The sequence below is a fragment of the Cryptomeria japonica genome, chromosome 4 (assembly GCF_030272615.1).
Source record: "Cryptomeria japonica chromosome 4, Sugi_1.0, whole genome shotgun sequence".
Lineage (NCBI taxonomy): Eukaryota > Viridiplantae > Streptophyta > Pinopsida > Cupressales > Cupressaceae > Cryptomeria > Cryptomeria japonica.
The window spans coordinates 53,645,449-53,668,774 of NC_081408.1; the positions used below are offsets into that span (position 1 = coordinate 53,645,449).

Sequence of the window (23,326 nt, forward strand, 5' to 3'; positions counted from 1 at the left end):
CAAGGACAATGATGATGGAAGCCAAATTTCCTAATATTTCTTGGAGAGAAGCTATCAATATTACAGTCTACACTTTCAATAGGATACACATAAAAGGTGATACCAGTAAGATTCCTTATGAATTATTGTTCGGTCATACTCATACTGTCAAGTATTTTAGAATTTTTGGAAGTAACTGCTATATCAAAAGACATGATGGAATAGGGAAATTTGATCCTAGATTTGATCAAAGAATATTCTTGGGTTATTCTACTAAGAGAAAAGCATATAGATGTTTTAAAAAAAGATTGCAAAGGATAGTGGAAAGCATAAATGCCATAGTGGATGTACAAAGAAACAATCAGATCAGATCATATGACTATGGATCAGAAGATGAGATTGTCAAATCAGAACTAGTAATGCAAGAATCAGATCAGAGCATTGATCAAACTGCTCCAATAACATCAGAAAATTCCACAGTAACTGTTGAACAACATAAAGAGTTAGATAGTCAAGATAATCCAAAGACTCCCAGGTATGTAAAGTTGAATCATTTTGGAAGATATAAGAGAAAAGGTGTGATGACAAGAAGGTTAGCAATTGAAGAGGTATGTTTAATTTCTAAAATTGAACTGGAATCAATTACTGAAGAATGTAAAGATGAGAATTGGATGAAAGCAATGGAAGAGGAATTAAATCAGATAGAAAAGAATAACACATGGGAATTGGTTCCTAGGACTAAAGATAAATATATTATTGGAACTAAATAGGCATTCAGAAACAAACTAAATGAAGGACACATTGTAAGAAACAAAGCTAGATTGGTTTGCAAAGGATACTCACAGCAAGAAGGAATTGATTATGATGAAACTTATGCTTCAGTTGCAAGGATTGAAGCAGTAAGACTATTTCTTTCCTATGTTGCACACAAGAACTACAAGGTATATCAAATGGATGTCAGATGTGCATTCCTAAATGTAGATCTTGAAGAAGAAGCCTACATTGAGAAGCCTGATGGATTTTCACTATTATAAGACAAGGACATGGTTTGTAGATTGAGGAAATCCTTATATGGATTGAAACAAGCCCCTAGAGCCTATTATGCTAGATTGGATAAGCATATTTTGAAGCTTGGATTTAGCAAAGGTAATGCTGATAGCAACTTATATTATAAGATTGAGAATGATGACATATTGATAATTGAAGTCTTTGTTGATGATATCATTTTTGGAGGAGAAGAAAATCTATGCCTGACATTTGCTGATGACATGAAGAATGAATTTGAAATTTCTATGATTGGTGAGATGAAATTTTTCTTAGCTCTTTAGATCACTGAAACTGATAAAGTTAATTTCATTTGTCAAACTAAATATGTGAAAGAATTGCTAAATAAATTTGGACTTGAAAAATCAAAACCAGTTGGAACCCACTATGATAACCAGTTACAAACTATCAAAGAAAGATGAATCTCCTAAAGTGGACTCAACTAGATACAAATCAATGATTGGTGGAATACTGTACTTAACTTAGACCAGACCAAATATAATGAATGTTGTCTGCATTGCTTTTAGATTTCAGCTTGATCTAAGAGAAAAATCATGACATTGTTGTCAAAAGGATATTTAGATATTTGAAAGGTTATGGTATCCAAAGGATGATGATTTCAAATTATGTGCCTATACAGACTCAGATTGGGTAGGAGATGTTGATGACCAGAATAGCACTACAGGTGGTGCATTCTTTCTTGGGAAGAAGTTAGTCTCATGGCTTAGCAAAAAATAATCATGCACTTCATTATCTATTGTTGAAGCTGAATATGTAGTTGTTGCAACAAATTGTACTCAAATATTATGGATGAAACAAATATTGAAGGATATAAGGGTAATTTATGATGAGCCTATTCTTATTCACTGTGATAATACAACTGCTATTGATATGTCAAAGAATCTAGTATTTCATTCCAAATCAAAACACATATCTATAAGATATAATTTCTTGAAAGAAAAGGTTGAAGCAAAGGAAGTTAGATTGGTATATGTGCCCACTAAGAAATAGATTGCAGATATTGTAAAAAAACCATTTCCTAAAGATACTTTTGAATATCTTAGAAATCAATTATAGATCACCACCCCTCTAGAAGAGACTTAAAGATGTAGAGATGCATCAATCTGATGAGCTTATCAGAAATATCTTATGATCTAGGTTGATGAGATGGTGCTACTACTCAGGGGGAGTAGTTATCTAATTGGTTCAATACCTTGGAATCTAACCTTCATCATTGATGTCAAAGAGGGAGGGATGTCCGTGTGCAAAACATAGAAAAACATATTCCAGTATGGGGGAGAGATCAGTCAATTCTTTTATTGTTATCTTGAGAGAGATTTTCTTGGATATTGTTGGCATTCCTTGGCACTTAAATGTTTTTCACATTTAGTGTTTCCATCAATTCAAAAGGGGAATATTGTTGGAAATATGCAGGAATTGATTATGTGTTGTCATTGATGTCAATAGTGCTCTGGTTGGATGTCAACATTGCTTTGATAGGTTATTGAGCTCCTCCGGTCAAACATGGTTTTGGCAAAGGATATTAATGATTCTTCTTCGGTATGTTTAGATTGTTGGATTTGGTTTTGGATAAATATTCATGATGATTACATGTATTTCATATTTCGTTGGTTCATGATTTGGTTCTCTAGAAGCTATTGATTATGTTCTAAACTATCAGTTGATATTCTTCGTCTCGGTTGGTGATATTTGATGAAATGATTAAGTGGTTTTGATGTGGCTTCTAGAAATGGTTCTTAGCATGCTAAAGGTGTTCTTGATTGTGTCCCAATTGTTTGGTGGCTTCACATTGGATAGCATGAAGGTTTAGTGATCCTCTTTGGGTCTGGTAGGATATTCTATGTTATTGACACTGAGGGTTTTCACCAGTTCATGTAATGTGTTGCGATCTATCTTGGCGAGATTTCCGGTGGATGTAATTATTTGAGAATTTGAGTTAGGTCCATACTATGTAATTTAAATAATAATATTGGTTTGGTGATCTATCTTTCTATCGTGTAATGTAATTTTTGTAATTATGAGTTGAGGGTTGAGGGTTGAGGGTTTAGCCGACCTTATTATCAAGGTTGATGATTTGTATATATAAGAGATATGTTTATGTAATTTTGGTATTGATATTTTGTCTGCATTATCAAAGAGAGGTAAATGTGAGAACAAGGATATATCATTCAATGAAGTGTTGTGGACAATTTGGTGTTGCAGGGCAGATCACTTTGTTTAACTAGAACTGTAACCAAGCATTAGGAGATGCTATTTTCACAGTTCATTTCATTCGGATTGTAGTCCGATGATTATGTAAGTTAGTGAGACTTCTCGTTTGTGTTGAGGAATGTCCTCTAGGTGATTGGCCTGATTGCAAGTGCAATCCCCATTGTAATATTCTCACATACTACTATGGAAGTATTATTTGATTGTGGGTAGGGTTTCCCACAGTGATTTTTCCCTTCATAGGGTTTTCCACATCAAAATATTGGTGTTGTGTGTTGTGTAATCTCATTCTTTATCTTTCACAGTTCTGTTATGTTCTCATTTTTCTCTGGTAGAAGGTTTATAATCTACAATAATTGTTTAACTTGTGGAAAACTGATTCATCTCCCCTCTTAGTTTTTCTCCCATTCATTCTAACAATGGTGTCATTAGGGGTTATATGAGCTCATAAGGGGCCACACATGTGTTAGAACACCATATGACCCCTTGGGATACCATATGACCCATTAGGACATCATAATGTGTCGTAAGGGGTCATATGGTTTCGTTAGGGATCATATGGGGTCCTAAGGGGCCACACGTGTTATAACACCATATCATCCCTTAGGATACTGTATGATCCCTTATAATGTCATATGGTTTCCTTAGGGCTCATATGATGTCCTAAGGGGCCACACCATGCACTATGATGTTAAAAGGGGTCATATAGTGTCTTGAGGGGTCATATGGTGTCGTTAGGGATCATATGGTGTTGTTAGGAGTCATATGGGGTCCTAAGGGGTCCTAAGGGGTCATATGGAGTCGTTAGGGGTAATATGTTGTCCTAAGGGGTCATGTCATTCACTAGGATGTTAAAAAGGATCATATGGTGTCCTAAGGGGTCATATGGTGTCCTAAGGGGTCATATAGTGTCTGAAGGGGTCATATGGTGTCTTAAGGGGTCATATAGTGTCTTAAGGGGTCATATGGTGTTCTGAGTGGTCATATAGTGTCCTAAGGGATCATATGGTGTCGTTGGGGGTCATATGGGGTCCTGAGGGGCCACACATGGTTTAGAACACCATATGGCCTCTTAGGACACCATATGATCCTTTAGGACATCATATTGTCCTAAGGTGTCATATCGTGTATTAGGATTTTAAAAGGGGTCATATGGTGTTCTAAGGGGTCATATGGTGTCCTAAGGGGTCATATGGGGTCATAAGGGGTCACACATGTGTTAGAAGACTATATGACCCCTTAGGACCATATGACCCATTAGGATCTATCATATTATCCTAAGGGGTCATATGGTGCCCTAAGGGATCATATGGTGTAGTTAGGGGTCATATGGGGTCCTAAGGGCTAAAACATATTTTAGAACACTAGATGACCCATTAGGAAATCATATTCTCCTAAGGGGTCAGATGGTGTTCTAAGGGGCCATGTCATGTGTTAGGATAATAACGTTGGACATTGTTGTTGCTAGGATATGTTGTTGTCATTGATGTCAACATATTCCTTCTCCGATGACTACAAATTGGTTTATTGGGTTCATGGTTTGGTGTATGGAGTATCTTTGGTATCACTATACTCTTCTATATTGGTTTGAGTGATCTGGGAAGCTTAATTGATCATATCAAATGATCTAGTTTTGCAGTTTGTTTCTCTGATCAGTGCTTTGCAGAGTTCAGTATTTCCTCCAGTATACTACAGTGTGATCAGATCTTATGCTGAGATTTTGGAATGTTATTTGGGATGGTCTTGTGTATCTTCATTTTAGATGGTTCATTCTTTGGTTCTCTGTAAGTTATCTTTCTTTGTGACATTTGTTGTTGTTTGAATGTTCTTGCGTTTCAGATGTTGATCAATGAAGATTTGATAAGTGGTGTTGGTGTAGCTATTGTTCATGATTCTAACATGCTTGTTGGTGTTTCCTAATTGTGTCCTATTTGTTTTGATTATCTGCATTGATCATTGTATGAATTTTTGGTGATTTTGTTGAACCGATGATTTTCTTCATGTTATGCGGTTTTCTTGGTGGTCAACTAGAGGAGTTATCTTTAAGAAGGAGAGTTCGAGATTTGATGGTAGTAACTATGATGTATGGATGAACTAAATGGAAGTGTACTTGAGATGTGCTAAAGAAGATTACTAGAACATTACAAAAAATGCCTATTCTGCTCCTCCGAGTGGACCTGTTATACTGATGAGATGAAGGAAGCTGAACATAACATTAGAGTGAAGGAAGCATTACTGAGTGCCCTAAGTATTTCTGAGATGACAAATGTAATGGGAATTCAGACCGCACATGAGATTTGGGAGAAGCTTGAGATCCTAAATGAAGGAGATAAACAAATGAAAGTTGCTAAGTTGTAGAGTTTGAAAGGAAAATATGAGATGTTGAAGATGGGAGAAGATGAGAACATAAATACCTTTATGTCTAAGGTGAATGATCTTGTCCTAGGTATCAAATGTGTTAGTGGAACCCTTGAAGAAGATGAAATTGTTTCTAAGGTGCTAAGATCATTGCCTCCTTCTTATAAATACAAGGTAGCGGCTATAGATGAGATCCAAAGTGTGACTATTGTGACAAGAGATATATTGGTTGGAAAGATTGTTGCATTTGAGCTGAACGAATTTGGTGCATCACATGGAAAGTCTGAGATATTATTTAGAGAATTTGTATCCAATAAGAAGATGTATGAACCTGAAGAATGCAGAATATCTGAATATGAAAGAGAAAGGAAAGAGATGGAAGAGCGAGAAAAAGAACTGGATGAGCTTGAAGCATTGATTGCCTAGAGATTGCCTAAAGGAGCCAGAACGTATGATGTAAAATTTCCCTTGAAATGTTTCTCTTCCAATAAGGTAAGACATTTTTCTTCTAGGTGCCCAGAGAGAATGGATAAATATGATAGGCCTGATAAATTTGATAAGCATGACATAAATGATAGATATGAAAAGTATGAGAAGTATGATAAGCTTTGCAAGTCTAACTGAAAGTATAGGAATCAGAAGAATTGCTATTATGCTACTAGAGAAAAGGTGTTACAAATGAAGAATTAGAAGGAGATGAAGTTGTGTTTCTTTCCATTAAGAAAGATAGACAAGTACATGTTGATTCCACTAGATGTATTATTGAGGAAAAAGCCTTGGTTGCTAAAGTTGAAGAAAAAGATGAATGGGTAATAGATACTAGTTGTTCACATCATATGACTAGTGATAAAAGAAAATTTGTGAGTATGGAAAGGTATGATGATGGAATAGTGAGATTTGGAGATGACAAAGTCTATGTGATTCATGGTAGAGGTTCTATTTCTTTTGATGGTAAGAATAATACTGATAATGTTCTATATGTTGAAGGTTTGAAGCATAATCTGTTGAGTTTTGGATAGATGGTGGACAAAGGTTATGATTTACAATTCAAGAATGGTAAATACAAGATCCTAAATGCCTCTAGTATAGAGATTGCATCTACAACTAAGACTTTAGGTAATATTTTTCATTTGAATGCTAGTGACAAAAGTTGTTTGATTGCTCAAATTGATGAAAGTTGGCTATAGCATAGGATAATGTGTCATGTTAATTTTGATTCTATGATTAAGATTAGTTCTATTCAAGTTGCTAGAGATTTGCCTAAGATTGTTAAGCCTGCTAATCCAGTATGTAAGGAATGTCAATTGGGTAAGCAAACAAGAATTTCTTTCAAGAGAAAGCAATATACATCTGATAGATTGATAGATCTTGTGCATACTGACCTGTGTGGGCCTACAAATGTTAGAAGTGTATAGGGAGATAGATATTTTATGTTTCTAATTGATGATTATTCCAAGATGATGTGGGTTGTCTTTTTGAAGGAGAAATCTAAAGCATTAGAAATTCAAGTTATTCAAAGAAAAAGTTGAGACTGAGTTAGGACTAAAGGTGAAATGTCCGAGATCTGATAGATGTGGAGAATTATATTCTAGTTGTAGACACCTAAAATTAATATTTAATTAATTTAAGCCTATCAGCATAACTAATTAATTTAATTGTGTTGTCCTCATTCCTTTGAGAATCAATTAAATCTAATTTAATTAATTCTATTACTATTGTCCAATAATTAATTTATCAAATAAATTAATTATTCCCCTATTATTCTAAAGTCCCCTCCAATAATTATTTCCTCGAAACCCACTCAGTTAATTAATTCTAATTAATTAACCTAGTCATGTGATTCCTACAAATCACTTTTCCTAATCCCACTCAACCTAATTAATCCTTCTAGAATCTCTCATAATCATGCTTATCATTATCCCTGAATTTTTAATTCCCACTCATGTCACATCAACATTGAGTCTCTCAAAGAGATTCAACTTTCTTTGAATCCCTCAATGCATCCTTATTTTAGAATTTTTAATTCCTCATATTTGAAATTCAAATTTCTCCCCCTTTTCCCAAGGAATTTCATATTCCTGTTTATTTTTCCAAGGCACCCTTGATCCATGCCTTCTATTTAAAATCAATCTCAACCCTTCCTGATCAAATCAATCTTGGCCCTCCATTAGCCTCCTCCAATCTATAAATTGGAGCCTCTTCTCCTCACAAAGAATCCACTTCTCATGCATTGGCATGCTGCTCTTTTCTCCTCTCTTCATAATCCTCTATCAAATCCACCCATCCTTAATATTTCAATCCAAATCCAATCCATCAATCTATCTTGTTGAGCACAAAAGAGATCAGTCCACATCCAAATCAAGCAAGCAACACATCAAATGGAGCATCAAGGGCACATCCTCATCATCCACTTCATCAAGCTCAATCTGAAGGAGAACGTAAAATAGTAAGGTAAAAATGATCTCTCGATGTTTTAGTATTTTCATGCTTATTTCATTATGTTTTTTATCATTTAACCTTTCATTCCATTTTCCCCTCTTCACTAGTGAATTTGATTCATTCTATGAGAAGCATGAGATTAGAAGACAATTATCTACTCCTAGAACCCCTCAGTAGAATGGAGTTGTTGAAAGGAAGAACATGATTGTCTTGGATGTTGCAAGGACTATGTTGTTTCAAGGGAATGTTTTGAAGATCTATTGCAGAGAATCTATTAACACTATTGTTTACACATTCAGCCGAGTTCATATTAAAGGTAATACTGATAAGACCCCTTATGAGTTAGGGTTTGGTCATGTTCCTACTATGAGATATTTTAGAATTTTTGGTAGCAAATGTTATATCAAAAGAGATGAGGATATGGGAAATTTTGATGCAAGAAGTGATGAAGTAATTTTATTGGGTACAAAGAGAAAAGCCTACCGGTTCTACAATAAGAGACTGAGAAAGATAGTAGAAAATACAAATGTGAAGGTTAATGAGGATTCTAGAAACGAAATCGGAGCTTGTGGATATGATGATGGTCAACACATTGTTGTGAATCCTATTCAAACTAAAGAATTGAAGTAGAATGATCTGGTAGAGACTGTTAATCTGGATGTTGTTGCTACTAGTGGAGAGGTGCAAGAACCTAAAAATCAGAATAATCAAAAGACTTTGAATTATGTGAGATTGAATCATTTAGAAAATTAGATTATTGGTGACAAAAATAAAGGTGTGATGACTAGAAGAAGGCTATTTGTTGAAGATGTATGTTTGATTTCTAAATTTGAACCTAAAGATGTTGTTGAAGATTGCAAAGATGAAAATTGGATGAGAGCTATTAAAGGAAGAATTAGATAAGATTGAGAAGAATAACACGTGGGAGATTGTTCCTAGACATAAAGATAAGAATGTGATTGGTACTAAGTGGGTATTCAAGAATAAATTGAATAAAGTTGGTGAAGTTGTCAGAAATAAAGCAAGATTGGTATGCAAAGGATATTCACAAAAAGAGAATTGATTATGAGAAGATTTTTTCTCAAGTGGCCAAACTTGAAACTGTTAGATTGTTGCTTGCATATGCTACTTATAAAGATTTCAAGGTATATAAGATGAATGTCAAATATACCTTTTTGAATGGTGATCTTGAGGAAGAAGTCTACATTGAGCAACCTAATGGATTTTCATTATCAAATGATGGAGACATGGTGTGTAAATTGAAGAAAGCTCTTTAAGGATTGAAACAAGCCCCTAGAGCCTTGTATGTTAGATTGGATAAGTATTTTCTGAAATTGGGATTTAATAAAGGGACTGTTGATAGTAATATGTATTTTAAGATTGAAAATGATAACATCTTGATTGTTGAAGTCTTTGTTGATGATGTTATCTTTGGAGGTGATGGTAACTTGAGCATGAAGTTTTCCAGTGATATGCAAAAAGAATTTGAGATGTTTGTGGTAGGTGAGATGAAATTTTTCTTAGGTTTGTAGATTTCATAGACTAGAAAAGGTATTTTTATATATCAAATTAAATATGTGAAGGAATAACTAAAGAAGTTTGGATTAGATGATTCCAAAAGTTAGTTGCAACTCCTATGGTGACTGGCTGAAAATTATCTAAGAATGATGAATCTCCAAAAGCTAATCAGAGCTTATATAGGTCTATGGTTGGTGGACTGCTATATCTTACTCAGACTAGGCTAGACATTATGCATTTTGTGTGCATGGCTGCTAGATATCAAGCGGATCCGAAAGAGAGTCATGTCACTATTGTGAAAAGGATATTCAGATACTTGAAGGGAACTATGGATTATGGTTTGTGCTATCCGAGGAATAATGATTTCATGTTATGTGCTTACACTAATGCTAATTGGGTTGGTGACATTGATGACTTGAACAATACATTTGGTGGTGCTTTCTTTTTGGCTAAGAAATTGGTTTCATGGGCTAGGAAGAAATAAGATTCAGTATTCTTATACTATTGAAGCTTAGTACATTTTTGTTGCTGATAGCTGGACTTAGGTGGTTTGGATGAAGCAAATGTTATAAAATATTAAAGTTATTTACAATGAGCCTACTGTCATATACTATGATAATTCCAGTTCTATTAACATGTCAAAGAATCTTTTGCAACATTCAAAGACTAAACATGTATCAATCAAATATCATTACTTGAGGGAAAAAGTCAGTGAAGAGGAAGTAAATTTAGAATATGTATCTACAAAGGAACAAATTGCTGATATTTTCACTATCTTTGCCTATAGATACATTTGTCTATTTAAGAGACAAGTTAGAGGTATCCACCACTCCTGATGAGAACTAGATGCATTGTGTTGCATTAATCCGGTGGAATTCATAGTCTTATCTCTTTATCCATATTGATGAGTTGGTGTTGCTCCTCTAGTGGAGTAGTCTGGTTATGTGTTTTTAGGGGGAGAAATTCATGATGATGTGTTCTAGGGAGAAGGATAATCTGTATTCCATCTTTGGCATTGCTATAAAACGGGGAGACAAGCATGTGAAAAAATAATTTTACCTGCTTTAATCTTAGGGGGAGTCTATTGGATATATTTATTTCTTTGCATTGATTATTTTTCACATTCATATGTTGCCATCAATGCCAAAGGGGGAGATTGTCAGACATTGTTGTTGCTAGGATATGTTGTTGCCATTGATGTCAACATATTCTTTCTCCAGTGACAATAGATTGGTTTATTGGGTTCATGGTTTGGTGTATGGAGTATCTTTAGTATCATTATACTCTTTTGTATCGGTTTTGGTGATCGAGGAAGCTTAATTGATCATATCAGATGATCTCATTTTCCAGTTTGTTTATTTGATCAGTGCTTTGCAGAGTTCAGTATTTCCTCTAGTAAACTCCAATGTGATCAGTTCTTGTGCCAATATTTTGGTGTATTGTTTAGGATGGTCTTGTGTATCTTCATTTCAGATTGTTCATGATTTGGTGCTCCACAAATTATCTTTCTTCGTGACAGTTGTTATTGTTTGACCGTTTTTGAGTTTCAGATGTTGCTCGATGAAGATTTGATAAGTGGTGTTGGTGTAGCTATTATTGATGATTCTAACATTATTGCTAGTGTTTCCTAATTTTTTCCTATTTGTTTTAATGATCTGTATTGATCATTCTGTGATTTTTTGGTGATTTTGCTGAACCAGTGATGCTCTTCACATTATGTGGTTTTCTTCGTGGTGTAGCATGTTGCGGTTGATCTTGGCATGATTTCCGATGGTGCTCCATATTTGGAAATTTGAATTAGGTCCATGTTATGTCATATAAATCATTATATTAGTCTGGTGGTTGATCTTTGTATCGTGTGATGTTATTTTGTAATTATGAGTTGAGGGTTTAACCGACCTTGTTATCAAGGTTGATGAATTGTATATATAGGTGATATAGTTATGTAATTTAGGTATCAAGGTTGTGTTTGTATTATTAGAGAGTGGTGTATGTGCGATCAAGTGATTCATCCTTCAAAATTGTGATTGAACAAAGTTTGGTGTTGTAGAGCAGACAATTGTGCTTAACCGAAACTGTGATCAAGCATTTGGAGATGTTATTCTTCTAGTTTATTGCTTCCAGAATGTAGTCCAAATCTTGTTGTAATTTAGTGAGACTTCCCTAAGGGTTGTAGCCTTTTGGGTCATTATCTTTTGAGCAGTGAGCTCTAGACAATGTGCCTGAATGCATGTGCATTCCCCATTGTAATATTTTCACATACTACTACAGAGTATCATCTTATTGTGGGTAATTTCCCATCGTGGTTTATCCCTTAACCAGGTTTTCCACATCAAAATCTTGGTGTTGTGTGTTGTTTTATCAATTTTATTATTTGTATTGTTGTTGTAGTTTATCAAATCTGTATTTATAGTTAAGTTTGTAGATCTAGTGAAAACTAATTCACCCCCCCCCCCTCTCAGTTTTCCCTCATTGTTGTTGCCAATAGTTAAAAGGGTTCATATGGTGTCCTAAGGGGTCATGTCATGTAGTACGATGTCAAAAGGGGTCATATGGTGATATGGTGATGTTAGGGGTCATATGGGTCTCTAAGGGGAAACACATGTGTTAGTACGACAATGACCCCTTAGGATTCAGGCTCTACACCTCTTAGGGAAGCTATAACTTATTCTAATAGGGATATTAGATGTAGGGCTCAAAGTCATAAAACTCATGCACACAAACAATGAAAGAAATGTATAAATAATACAAATTTCTAACAAGTTGTCTGTTTAAACATTGCATAAAAATGAAGAAAATTTGAATCTCTAAATGCATAAAAATTTAATACAAATTAGATCTCAACATCCATATCAGAAATAAGCATAAGATACGTTGGGTTCACCAAAATGTAAGGTTGGTGAACTAGACCTCAAAATGTATATAATATGATCGTATATCTCCACAATGATTGTAAATATGAATGAATAAATTACATATAAATCAAACCTAAAAATAAAAATTAGAAATAAGCATGAAGCATTTTAGGTTCACTAAAATGTAAGGTTTGGGAAATAGGATTCACAAGTTTATATATGCAAACAAGGAATCTATTTTCCAACCTACCAATTACATTGGAAGGAGAATGATCCACTGGGATCAAGGTAGCTTAAGAACAATATGGGTGCAATGGTCCTTCACTATAAAATAATATGACTATACAATTTGTAATTAAAGAATGCACAAACTAAGATCAAACAGGTTAAAATGATAGTTTTTAGCATACATGGAAAGACAAAGAATTGACACACAAATTTTACAAAAGGATCCAACAAAGAAAATTATAACATGTAGTTTGAATATCATGCAGAAATGGGGAAACTATGATGTTCTTCTTAGCATGCTCCCAGAACAATGGCAATTTGATTAGCATGCTCCCAACAATTTCATCTCTGACAAATTGCAGAGTGTAGATCTCCACCTGCTTGCTTTGTACCTATTTTTTGTAAGTCAGTCACTTGTTCTTACATATACTAAAAAGAGAAAATATTGGGTTTGAAAGGGATTTACCTAAATGCAACCTCTATTTTAGGAATTAACCTTGAAATTGAATTGAATTGAACTTAAATTGAGAGCATGTTGTTAGGTGTAATAGGCTAGAATTGAAAATGAAATGTTTATACCTTCATAAACCTTCTTGATGTTGAAATGCTCTTGAAGATATTGATGTTGACTTGAATGTAGTTGACTTTAGGAATGGAAGATCATGGATGCCATCACAAATGCATAGATATGCAAATTAGTCCTAATCTTTAATGCCTTGATGCTTGAACTCTTTCTCTTGAGGACTTGAGATGTGAATTTTGTATAATATTATCATCTTACTTCCATTCTATCCAAAATAAGGGAAGATACATTGATTATATACCTATCCAAGGATTTTGGGGTGTAAAACTCAGAGAAGACCAACACGAGAAGAGATTTACTTCTTAATCATGTTGACTGTTAAGTGGTGCAAATTTGGACTAAAACATAGAGAAGCATGCCAACCTAATCGACATACTCCCCCAAAGTGGCCCCAAATTTAGACTTGAGCTCCAAAATGGGAAGGAGAAGACAAAATGAGATGCTATATTAGGCTAGATCAAACATGTTAGGCACAAAAGGCCAAGAAAGCTAAAATAGGACCTAGATAAGCACAAAATTGCATAGGGATGCAATTTACAACACCACACTCTATACCTCTCTCTCACTCCTCTATTTATCTATTTCTATACATATATCTCTATTTCACACCCTATCCCCCCCCCCTCTCTCTCTCTCTCTCTCTCTCTCTCTTAAAATCCTATCTAGTTTACCCAATCTCTCCCTCTACCCCTCTCTCTATTTCTTCCCTCTTTCTCTCTCACTCTATCTTTATCTCTACCTCTATCTTTCTCTATCCCCTTATATCTCTAGAATTCCCTCCCTGTATCCATCTATTTTTATCCCTCTCTCTCCATCTCCCTCTTCTTACACCTCTCTATTAATGTTTCTCATCCACGCTATATCTATCTCTCCCTCTATCTTCTTTCATCTATCCCTTTGTCTCTATTTATTTATCTATATCTCTCTCTACCACTACATCTTTCCCTCTCTATATGATAAACTTCCTATCTCTATCTTTGTATTTCTACCTCTCCCTCTCTCTTCCACTATTTATTTTTCTCTTCCATCTCTATAAATTTGTCTCACCTCTCTCTCTTTATCTCTCCATATCTCTCTCCTTTCCACCTTCCTCTTCCCATTCTCCATCACTCTCTTCAACTCTATCTCTATCTCTATCTTCCTTTCTATCTCTATCTCTATCTCTATCTCTATCTCTATCTTTATCTCTATCTCTATCTCTCTATCTTTTTACCCAGCTCTCTCACCCTTCCCCCTCTATATATCTCAATTTTTAGCCCTATATCTCAACATCTCTCTTGGTCTTGCCCTATTGCAAACATAACATGAGCCTTTTGGTAATGAAACTTGATTATCTTCTCACTTGAAAGGTTTCTTTTAAATTATGATTGGATCCTTGTAAGTTGATACATTGTTGTTTTCAAGATATCACTTCTCCATTAAGACCTTTGTTGTAGAAACAACATCATAGCCTATAATTGACCTCATGCACTACAAAAATTTATGAAAAAAATAAACCAAATTCTCCCTAATTGATCTTCCACACCCCTTCAACATACCCATTGCACACCAAGATGCAATTGCTATTATATCTGTTTTTTTTTAAAGGATAATGAGCACCCACCTCCTTCTAACTAATTGAAAACAACAGTAATCAAATTTTACAAATTCATGTTTTATTCTTCTATATCTTGAAGCATACCCAAGGTGTATTACATGAAAGAAAAAGCCAAAAAATAAATTATTCAGCTTCAAACTTATGTCTCAAGCTTAAGCAGAGATTACTATCAAAATATATATTATAGAAATGTGTGAATCAACACTTGAGGTAAGACTTCCTTCTTAAAACTCAATATCAACATAGATAGAAAATTGTTGTCAAATTAATAAAAATCATTAAAATTATGAAACACCATTTATTCTTTTGGTGTTCCAACAATAATATGATAAAAGAAAAATATGTTTCTTCATTATATTGCATTCATTCCTTTTCTAAGTATGTACAATGTATATTAATTTACTAGAAAGTGTTGAATTTTTTTAAGTATAAACACATCTAAATTTCATATTCTCTGACCTTTCCATTTTATTTCATGGACAAGAGAAACCAATCCATGTTGCAGATCAATTGGGCCAATAGATGAAAAAAATGTTAAAAAGAGAGATTTATCGAGGAAACAAAACTAATATAATTATATACAATTAATGGTTTCCAATCTATGAAGAGAAGAAAAATTAACCTACCTATATTTACATATTCATCCAAACTTGGACAGTCAAATGGAAATTAGTGTGTCAGTTGTATTATGCACATTTACAACCAGAACAATGTAAATGACTTAGATCAAAGTTTTGTTGCATCAAATTAATGGACTTCAGGAAAGATGAAACTACAGTCCCTTCTAACAAGCCTGTTTTTTTCTAATAAACTCAAATTTAATAGCAATAGTAGAGACTCGCTAAGGCAAAGAAATGATCAATCTAAAGGGTTACATTAAGCTGTCAAAGATGATCAACTTTATTACAAACTATGCATTTTAAAACCATCTTAAAACCATTACACCATATAAAAATGAGGTCACCACAAGCCCTGCAAAAGAAACAACAATGAACATTGTGTTTGAATACAAAAATAGTCACAACAATTGCATTAGTATGTATTTGGAATATTAGAATACAATGGGAGAAATTGTAATCTTAAAACTAGATATCCTCTAGGGAAGGGTGCAAGAGTCAAAATATTGAGAACTAAATTGGTGAAATAAAAATGAACCTAGGGAAGATGGTGGACTTAAATAAAGATACTATTGAGAACTTAGCCAAGAGTATCAAGATGCTCCAATGCAAAACACAATTTGCTCCTAGTGTGACAACCAAAGGAAGGAAGATTAAGGTATTGAAAGAGGTGGATAGGGAAGATATTGTTGCATTGAAAACAAACTTAAAGATTAATAGGAGCAGTGGGATATGGTCAGTGTTTAGAATGAGATGTTTTTTTTGTGTTGTGGTTGTTTTATTGTTTTGGTTTTCTTTTATCTATATTATTTATATTGTTTTGAATTATTTTAACAACAATTTTCTAGTGTTGAAATAAAGGAGGGGTAAAAATTTATTAATGATCAGAAGAAGTACAAAGCCAGGGCATTACATAGCCCTATCAAGATCAATTAAGTGAAGAAAATGTTGAGACAAATTAGGGGGTAACTAACCCCAATCCACAATGTTCCAATCAAGAATATGATCAGTGGCCCACTTAGCCAAACAACCAACAACCCCATTCCATTCACAAGGAATATGGGTAAAAGAAACAGACTCAAGAGAAGCACCAAGGTTGAGAATCTGATCAACAATCAAAGCTAAATGCCAACTAACCCCATCTAAATGTTGCGTATTCAACAAGTTGACCACCACCTAAGAGTCAGACTCACATATAATCCTATGCCATCCCAATTTACTCGCACACTCCAGAGCAAATAAAATAGCTTGAGCCTCCATTAAATTATTAGTATGAAGACCCATATAAACAAAAAATATAAACTGAGCTTCCCCATAACTATCCCAACCCACACTACCAATGCCAACATGACCAGGGTTTCCATGGGAAGAGCCATTCATATTAATTTTAAGAACACCCTGCAGAGGAGGAGACCATCTTCCCTCTCTATTCACCTTTGGAGTAGGGTGTCTACATCTATTAAGCATAAACTGACTCTGCATCAAAGGAAGATGAAGATGATCAAATCATCCAACATCACAAGGAGCCACTAATTCAGTCATATCACATTTAGCTGCAATAGTTTCTCCCAAAGAATACACAATCTTCCACCACAAGTGAGGGGCCACCAACCGCACATCCTAAAAAATATGATGATTTCTTCCAACCAAAGGTTCCAGATAATGAAGGATGGTCCAATAGCCCAAGAATTTTAAAGGAAGGAAACATGCCTATAGAACAAATTCCATTGGATGGGATCCACAAACTTAGTCCATGAGGAAACACGCCTATAGGGAAATTTCCACACCCTCCACCAAAAATGTCAAATCTCCCTAACATAAGAACACTAGAAGAAAAGATGAGAAATGCTCTCCGCAACATCACAACAAATCATACACATTGAAGGACCATTGAAACCACACTTGTACAATTTATCCCAAGTGAGACAACTATTTTGAGCAACCAACCATAAGAAAAAATTACACTTGGGCCAAGACAACTTATGCCAAACTTGCTTTCGCCGCAAGACCTCAATATCCTCAAATAACTGCCTATCCAGTTGTTCATAACTACCAGACATAAAGTACTTCCAAGATACATCAGGACCATTCCAAGCCAATGTTGACAAATGCACACTCCAATGAGAAATTGTAGGTGATTGAAGGTATTGTCATTGATGGCAACCTCACAATCATATGACACCGGCACTGACAGACTCTACACAGACATACAGTTCATCAACAGCGAAAAGATTGATTACCGACACCCTAAGCCAATAGGATTTTGTTTATTGTATAATGCATTTAATTGTAATATCTCTTTGTAAGCTGACAAGGCATATTGTAATAAGGCTCATATGTAAGTATGAGATCTTGTAGAACATTATATATAGGTGATATGCATGTGACATAGATGGATATTATGTGTGAATATTAAGGCAGATTTTGGAGTAAGGTTTATGATTATTGCAAGAGCTTAGACCGGTACTAAATTTGGCATAGCAAATGCTTTTTGTAGTAGTACATTATATTGGATTTCTATAATCCACTTTTGTAAGTTAGTGAGACTTCCTTTTGTAATTAAGCAGTCCCTGAGAAAGGTATACTACCACTAAGCTCATTATAAGAGAGATCAAGTTTAGTCAAAGATGAAAGACAACCAACTGAGAAAGGTATATTACCACTAAGCTCATTGTCAGAGAGATCAAGTTCAGTCAAAGATGAAATTTGACCAATTGAGAGAGGTATACTACCATTAAGCTTGTTTTCAAATAGATAAAGTGTAGTCAAAGATGAAAGTTGGCCAATTGAGGGTGGGATCTCTCCACTCAATGATTTTCCTCGAAGATTTAGTGACTGAAGACTAGAGATGTTGCCGAGGGAAGAAGGAATAATTCTTTCCACCTTTCCCATAGCAAAGTATTCTGTTGATTTACTCATATCAATATGGAGGAGGGAGGAAATATTTCCAATACAAGGTGGAATAATCCCTGCTATATTGGTATTTGGTAGATCAAATTCAGTCAATTGTGGCCATTCACAACATAACATCTAACCTATATCTCCACTCAATGATGGGTTTCTAGAAATACTAATCTCTTGCAAATGAGGCATATTTCCCAACCATGAAGGCACTATAGAGCTAAGGTCATTTTCATCTAAAATAAGATGGGAGAGGGAGGTGAGGTTTTGGATGGCTTTGGGGATGTGCCCTGATAGATAGCAATGGGCAAGGTTTAGGTAATGGAGATGATGGAGATGAGAAATGGTTGCTTCCAAATTCCAAGTTGTCATATTCAACACTACATCTTCAAGAGACAAATACCTCAACTCTTGCAGCTTCTCTATTCACCTTAAACTAGAGTTAAACAAATTCCCAGGCAAGTTAAGGTGATTCAAGGTGTGTACAGAGCCAACATCCATAGGAATCTCACCTTTAAAATAGTTCCAAGAGAGATCTAGATGCCTCAAATTTTGGAGACCAAATAATTCTACAAACATTAAATAATTTAACATTAAAAATTAAAGAAAAATAGAAATCAGAAAAAGAAAGCAATCATTTATTATTATTTTCTAATATAAACGAAATATAAAATTATTATTAACTATTTAACAATTAAAATAAATAAATACAAACAAAATATCAAACACTAAATAATATTATTGTTTTCTATAAATGTAAACTTCAAATTTTTAAAATAGAAAATGGCTCAGTAGGAAATTCCCTTTGGGTAGATGGCCACTAAACCAATTTCCGCTTAAGTCCAAATACTCCATGTGCTTTAATTGAAACAAAACTAGAACAAGTGTTTTGCTAATATAAGTATGGTTGAAGTACTCAAAAATATGATTGTTGGAGAAGCAGAGTTGGATGACGTGGGAGGAGGAGTGGCTACACTCAACACCACACCACTCACAACAATTGAACCCCTTCCATGACTCATATTTCTTGGCTGCATTTGAATACATGTATTTATAGTACTCATTAGGCTATGGACATCCAACAAAGCATTATAGAAGTGGGAGTTTTGTTAGATATTGTAATTGGAATTTCTTTGATAAACATGATATAAATTACTATCGGTGTAAGGTGCAAGCGCTAGTTATAAATAGTGTAAAAGATTGTTGTCACACTTCAAATGATTAGGAAAGTTTTTATGCGAGTAAAATATAAATTATTTTAAATTAGTTTTTATAACTATAATCGAAATTTATTTTTATCTCTATTAAATTCTAGTTTGTATGTTGCCTTGCATTTAGCTATAGAAAGTATTGAACAATGATGTCAAAGTACTAATAGGTGTGTGCGCACACATGCACAAATACACACAAAAGAAAGCTATAACAAAAATAATCTTCTAGTATATTTTCAATTTCAATGGCAATAAAGAAAATATATTACTTTTTTCAAAAATTAATTACTCATTCAATAAAATTTAACATAAAGCACTTGCATATTTTCATCCAAGAATACTTGTGCACCAATACATTTTTTTGTTAAATAATTAATTAATTGTATATATATTTTTTATCAACAAAAATTTGCATTATTTATAAACTTGTGACCTAGAAAATAGATATATTTTCATAAAGAAAATTACATTTGGCCAAATTATATTGACCTATTAAGTGCCCCTTAATCTATCTATAAAACTAATGCCAAATTCATCTAAGATATGGATGAATCTTCTTCTCCAATACCTTTTTACAACAAAACTTGTCATCCACTCTACATACCAATGCCATGGAATCACTCCTTCTTCTTTAGTCTCTAGTTTTGGAGGATGAATCATGTTAAAATTTGACTTCTCCCCACATTTACATGTCTTATTATCAAGTGGAAATCCACAAAGACCGGGATTCCCAAAGAAATAAGCAGAGGAGAATGTTGCAAATTGACCCCCTCTTGGGATGCTTCCACAAAACATGTTGTTAGATACAATAAAAGTGCTCAGGCTAGAAACTTTTAGCATGTCATTTGGAATTCTTCCATGCAATTTGTTGTTTGAAAGATCCAATGATTCTAACTGCTCTAGCATTCCAAAAGTGATTGGAATATTTCCTGTAAGATTGTTCCTTGAGAAGTTCAAAGTGTGTATACCTTTAAGATTTCCAATTTCTAAAGGAATGCCACTTGATAATTGATTTGCAGATAGATCAATGCAAGTTATAAGTAACAAAATAGAATTATAATACATCAATTCTAATCCTTTGTTGATAACTTGGATCTCTTCTTTGTAATAATATGAATAATCACTAGCATTTGAGATTTTTACTTGTGGATGTGGATCCATCATTGCTGTTAAATTTGCCAACTGTGATGGGATGGCCCCAGTCAAATAGTTATGTGAAATATCTAGCACATGCAATTTTGAAAGATTTCTTAATTGGTTTGGAATGTGCCCTTGGAGTTTATTTGACCTTAAAATAAGTATCATCAACTCAGTGAATTTTGATAGCCAAAGGGGTATATTTCCCACTAATAAATTATCACCCACATCTAAAATCTGCAAGGTGGAGCAATTTTGAAGACTTGATGGCAAGTTTCCCTTAAGCATATTTCCATTCAGTTGGAGTGCCACAAGATAGCTTAACATTCCTATCTGAGCCAGAATCTCCCCCATCAAATTATTCTTTCCCAAGTTCAGTCTTGTCAAAGAAGAGCAATTAGTCAGTCTCAATGGTATTTTACCAGATAATCTATTCTTTGATAGGTCTAGAACTTCTAGATGTTGCAAAAGACCAATGGTAGAAGGAATTCCACCTCTTAGATAATTTGATGAAAATGACAAGAATCTAATGTCTTGTAAAATCTTGCCAATTTGCATTGGGATAACACCTGTAAAACCATTTTCTGATAGATCCAATAGTGCAACATATGTGGAAGATCGTGAAGGAATTGGAAGACAACCATTCAATTGATTGTTATGTAGGTCTAAATATTGAAATGAATAAATGTATATGGTAAGGGGTAGTGGACCTTGTAAATTATTATATGATAGATTTAAACCTTGTAGACTAGGTAAATCTCCTAGCCAAGATGGAATGTTTCCCCATAGCTTATTTTGGGAGAGATCCAAATCATGTAATTGATATTGTGTTGAAAGGAATGGAGGTAGGATACCCTCAATATTGCAAGAAGATAATGCTAAAATTTGTAGGGAAAATGGAGGTATCCATTTTGGGTCAAGTTGGATAGTCAATTTATTATAAGAAAGAATAATCACAAGGTAGCTAGTAGTAGTTGTTAAAGAATCAAGAGAAAAATTACCTTGCAAATTGTTGGAAGAGATATCAAAAGTTTCCACATTAGGGAGAAGTGCAATACAAGTGGGAATTGTACCATTTAGTTGATTATAATCAAGATGAATATCTATCAAGGATGAAAGGTTGCCTAATGAGGAAGGTATTTGACCATCAATTTTATTGTAGGAGAGATATAGATAAGTCAATGATGAAAGACAACCAACTGAGAAAGGTATACTACCACTAAGCTCATTGTGAGAGAGATCAAGTTCAATCAAAGATGAAAGTTGACCAAGTGAGGGTGGGATCTCTCCACTCATTGAGTTTCCTCCAAGATTTAGTGACTGAAGACTAGAGATGTTGCTGAGGGAAGAAGGAATAATTCCTTCCACCTTTCCCACACCAAAGTAATACATTGATTCACTCATATAAATATGGAGGAGGGAAGAAATATTTCCAATACAAGGTGGAATAATCCCTATTATATTGGTATTTTCTAGATCAAATTTGGTCAATCGTGGCCATTCAAAACATAATATCTGACCTACATCTCCATTCAGTGATGGGTTTTCAGACAAACTAAGCTCTTGCAAATGAGGCATATTTCCCAACCATGAAGGCACTATAGAACTAAGGTAATTTTCATCTAAAATAAGATGGGAGAGGGAGGTGAGGTTTTGGATGGCATTGGGGATGTGCCCTGATAGATAGCAATTGGCAAGGTTTAGGTAATGGAGATGATGGATATGAGAAAGGGTTGCTTCCAAATTCCAAGTTGTCATATTTAGCACTACACTTTCAAGAGACAAATATCTCAGCTCTTGCAGCTTCTCCACCCACCTTAAACTAGAGTTAAACACTTCATTCCCAGCCAAGTTGAGGTGATTCAATGTGTGTACAGAGCCAACATCCATAGGAATCTCACCTTCAAAATAGTTCCCAGAGAGATCTAGATGCCTCAGATTTTGGAGACCAAATAATTCTGCAAATAATAAATAATTTAATATTAAAAATTAAAGAAAAATAGAAATCAGAAAAAGAAAGCAATCATTTATTATTATTTTCTAATATAAACGAAAAATAAAATTATCATTAACTATTTAACAATTAAAAAAATTAAATACAAACAAAATATCAAACACTAAATAATATTATTGTTTTTTATAAATATAAACTTCAAATTTTTGAAAATAGAAAATGGCTCAGTAGAAAAGTACCTTTGGGTAGGTGGCCAATGAAATTATTCATGCTTAGGTCCAAATACTCCATGTGCTTTAATTGAAACAAAACTGGAACAAGTGTTTTGTAAATATAAGTATGGTTGAAGTACTCAGCAATGTAATTGTTGGAGAAGTAGAGAAAAGTAGGTAAATAAAGTAACAAACAAATTGTTAATGACAAATGAATTTCGTGGTCTCTTCCACGGAGTATAGCAAGTCAAGTCAATAAAGATTTGGAGAAAATTCAAATAATTATAGACCATCATCATCAATACAATTACATGCATTTCATGTATTTCCAAGAGACTCTTGACTTGGAGAAAATTCAAATATTATCTTTTTGTTATTGGTGGCAAGAAAATAAGTAAAATACAATAATTTAATGAATGAGTTATTTATTGATTAATTAATTAATTTTGTTCAATATATATCTA

General features: G+C 34.1%; 1 protein-coding gene across 1 annotated transcript; it reads right to left on the minus strand.

Moving 5' to 3' along the window:
- Window positions 1-424: 424 nt before the first annotated feature.
- On the minus strand, window positions 425-23,017 carry LOC131874886 (leucine-rich repeat receptor-like serine/threonine-protein kinase BAM3). The gene is made up of 3 exons (XM_059218823.1): window positions 22,890-23,017; window positions 22,217-22,654; window positions 425-462 (listed from the first exon to the last, which is right to left on the minus strand). The coding sequence occupies exons 1-3, from the start codon at window positions 22,939-22,941 to the stop codon at window positions 425-427; spliced, it is 528 nt and encodes a 175-aa protein (XP_059074806.1). The 5' UTR covers window positions 22,942-23,017.
- Between the last annotated feature and the right edge of the window lie 309 nt (window positions 23,018-23,326).

Excerpts from the sequence above, each read along its gene's own strand:
- LOC131874886 (XM_059218823.1), bottom strand. The coding sequence starts at position 22,941 with ATGGAGTATTTGGACCTAAGCATGAATAATTTCATTGGCCACCTACCC. Across the intron at positions 22,655-22,889 it reads CATTGGCCACCTACCCAAAG|AATTATTTGGTCTCCAAAAT; the intron begins GTACTTTTCTAC and ends TATTATTTGCAG. Across the intron at positions 463-22,216 it reads ATCACTGAATGGAGATGTAG|TTACTGTGGAATTTTCTGAT; the intron begins GTCAGATATTAT and ends GTTGTTCAACAG.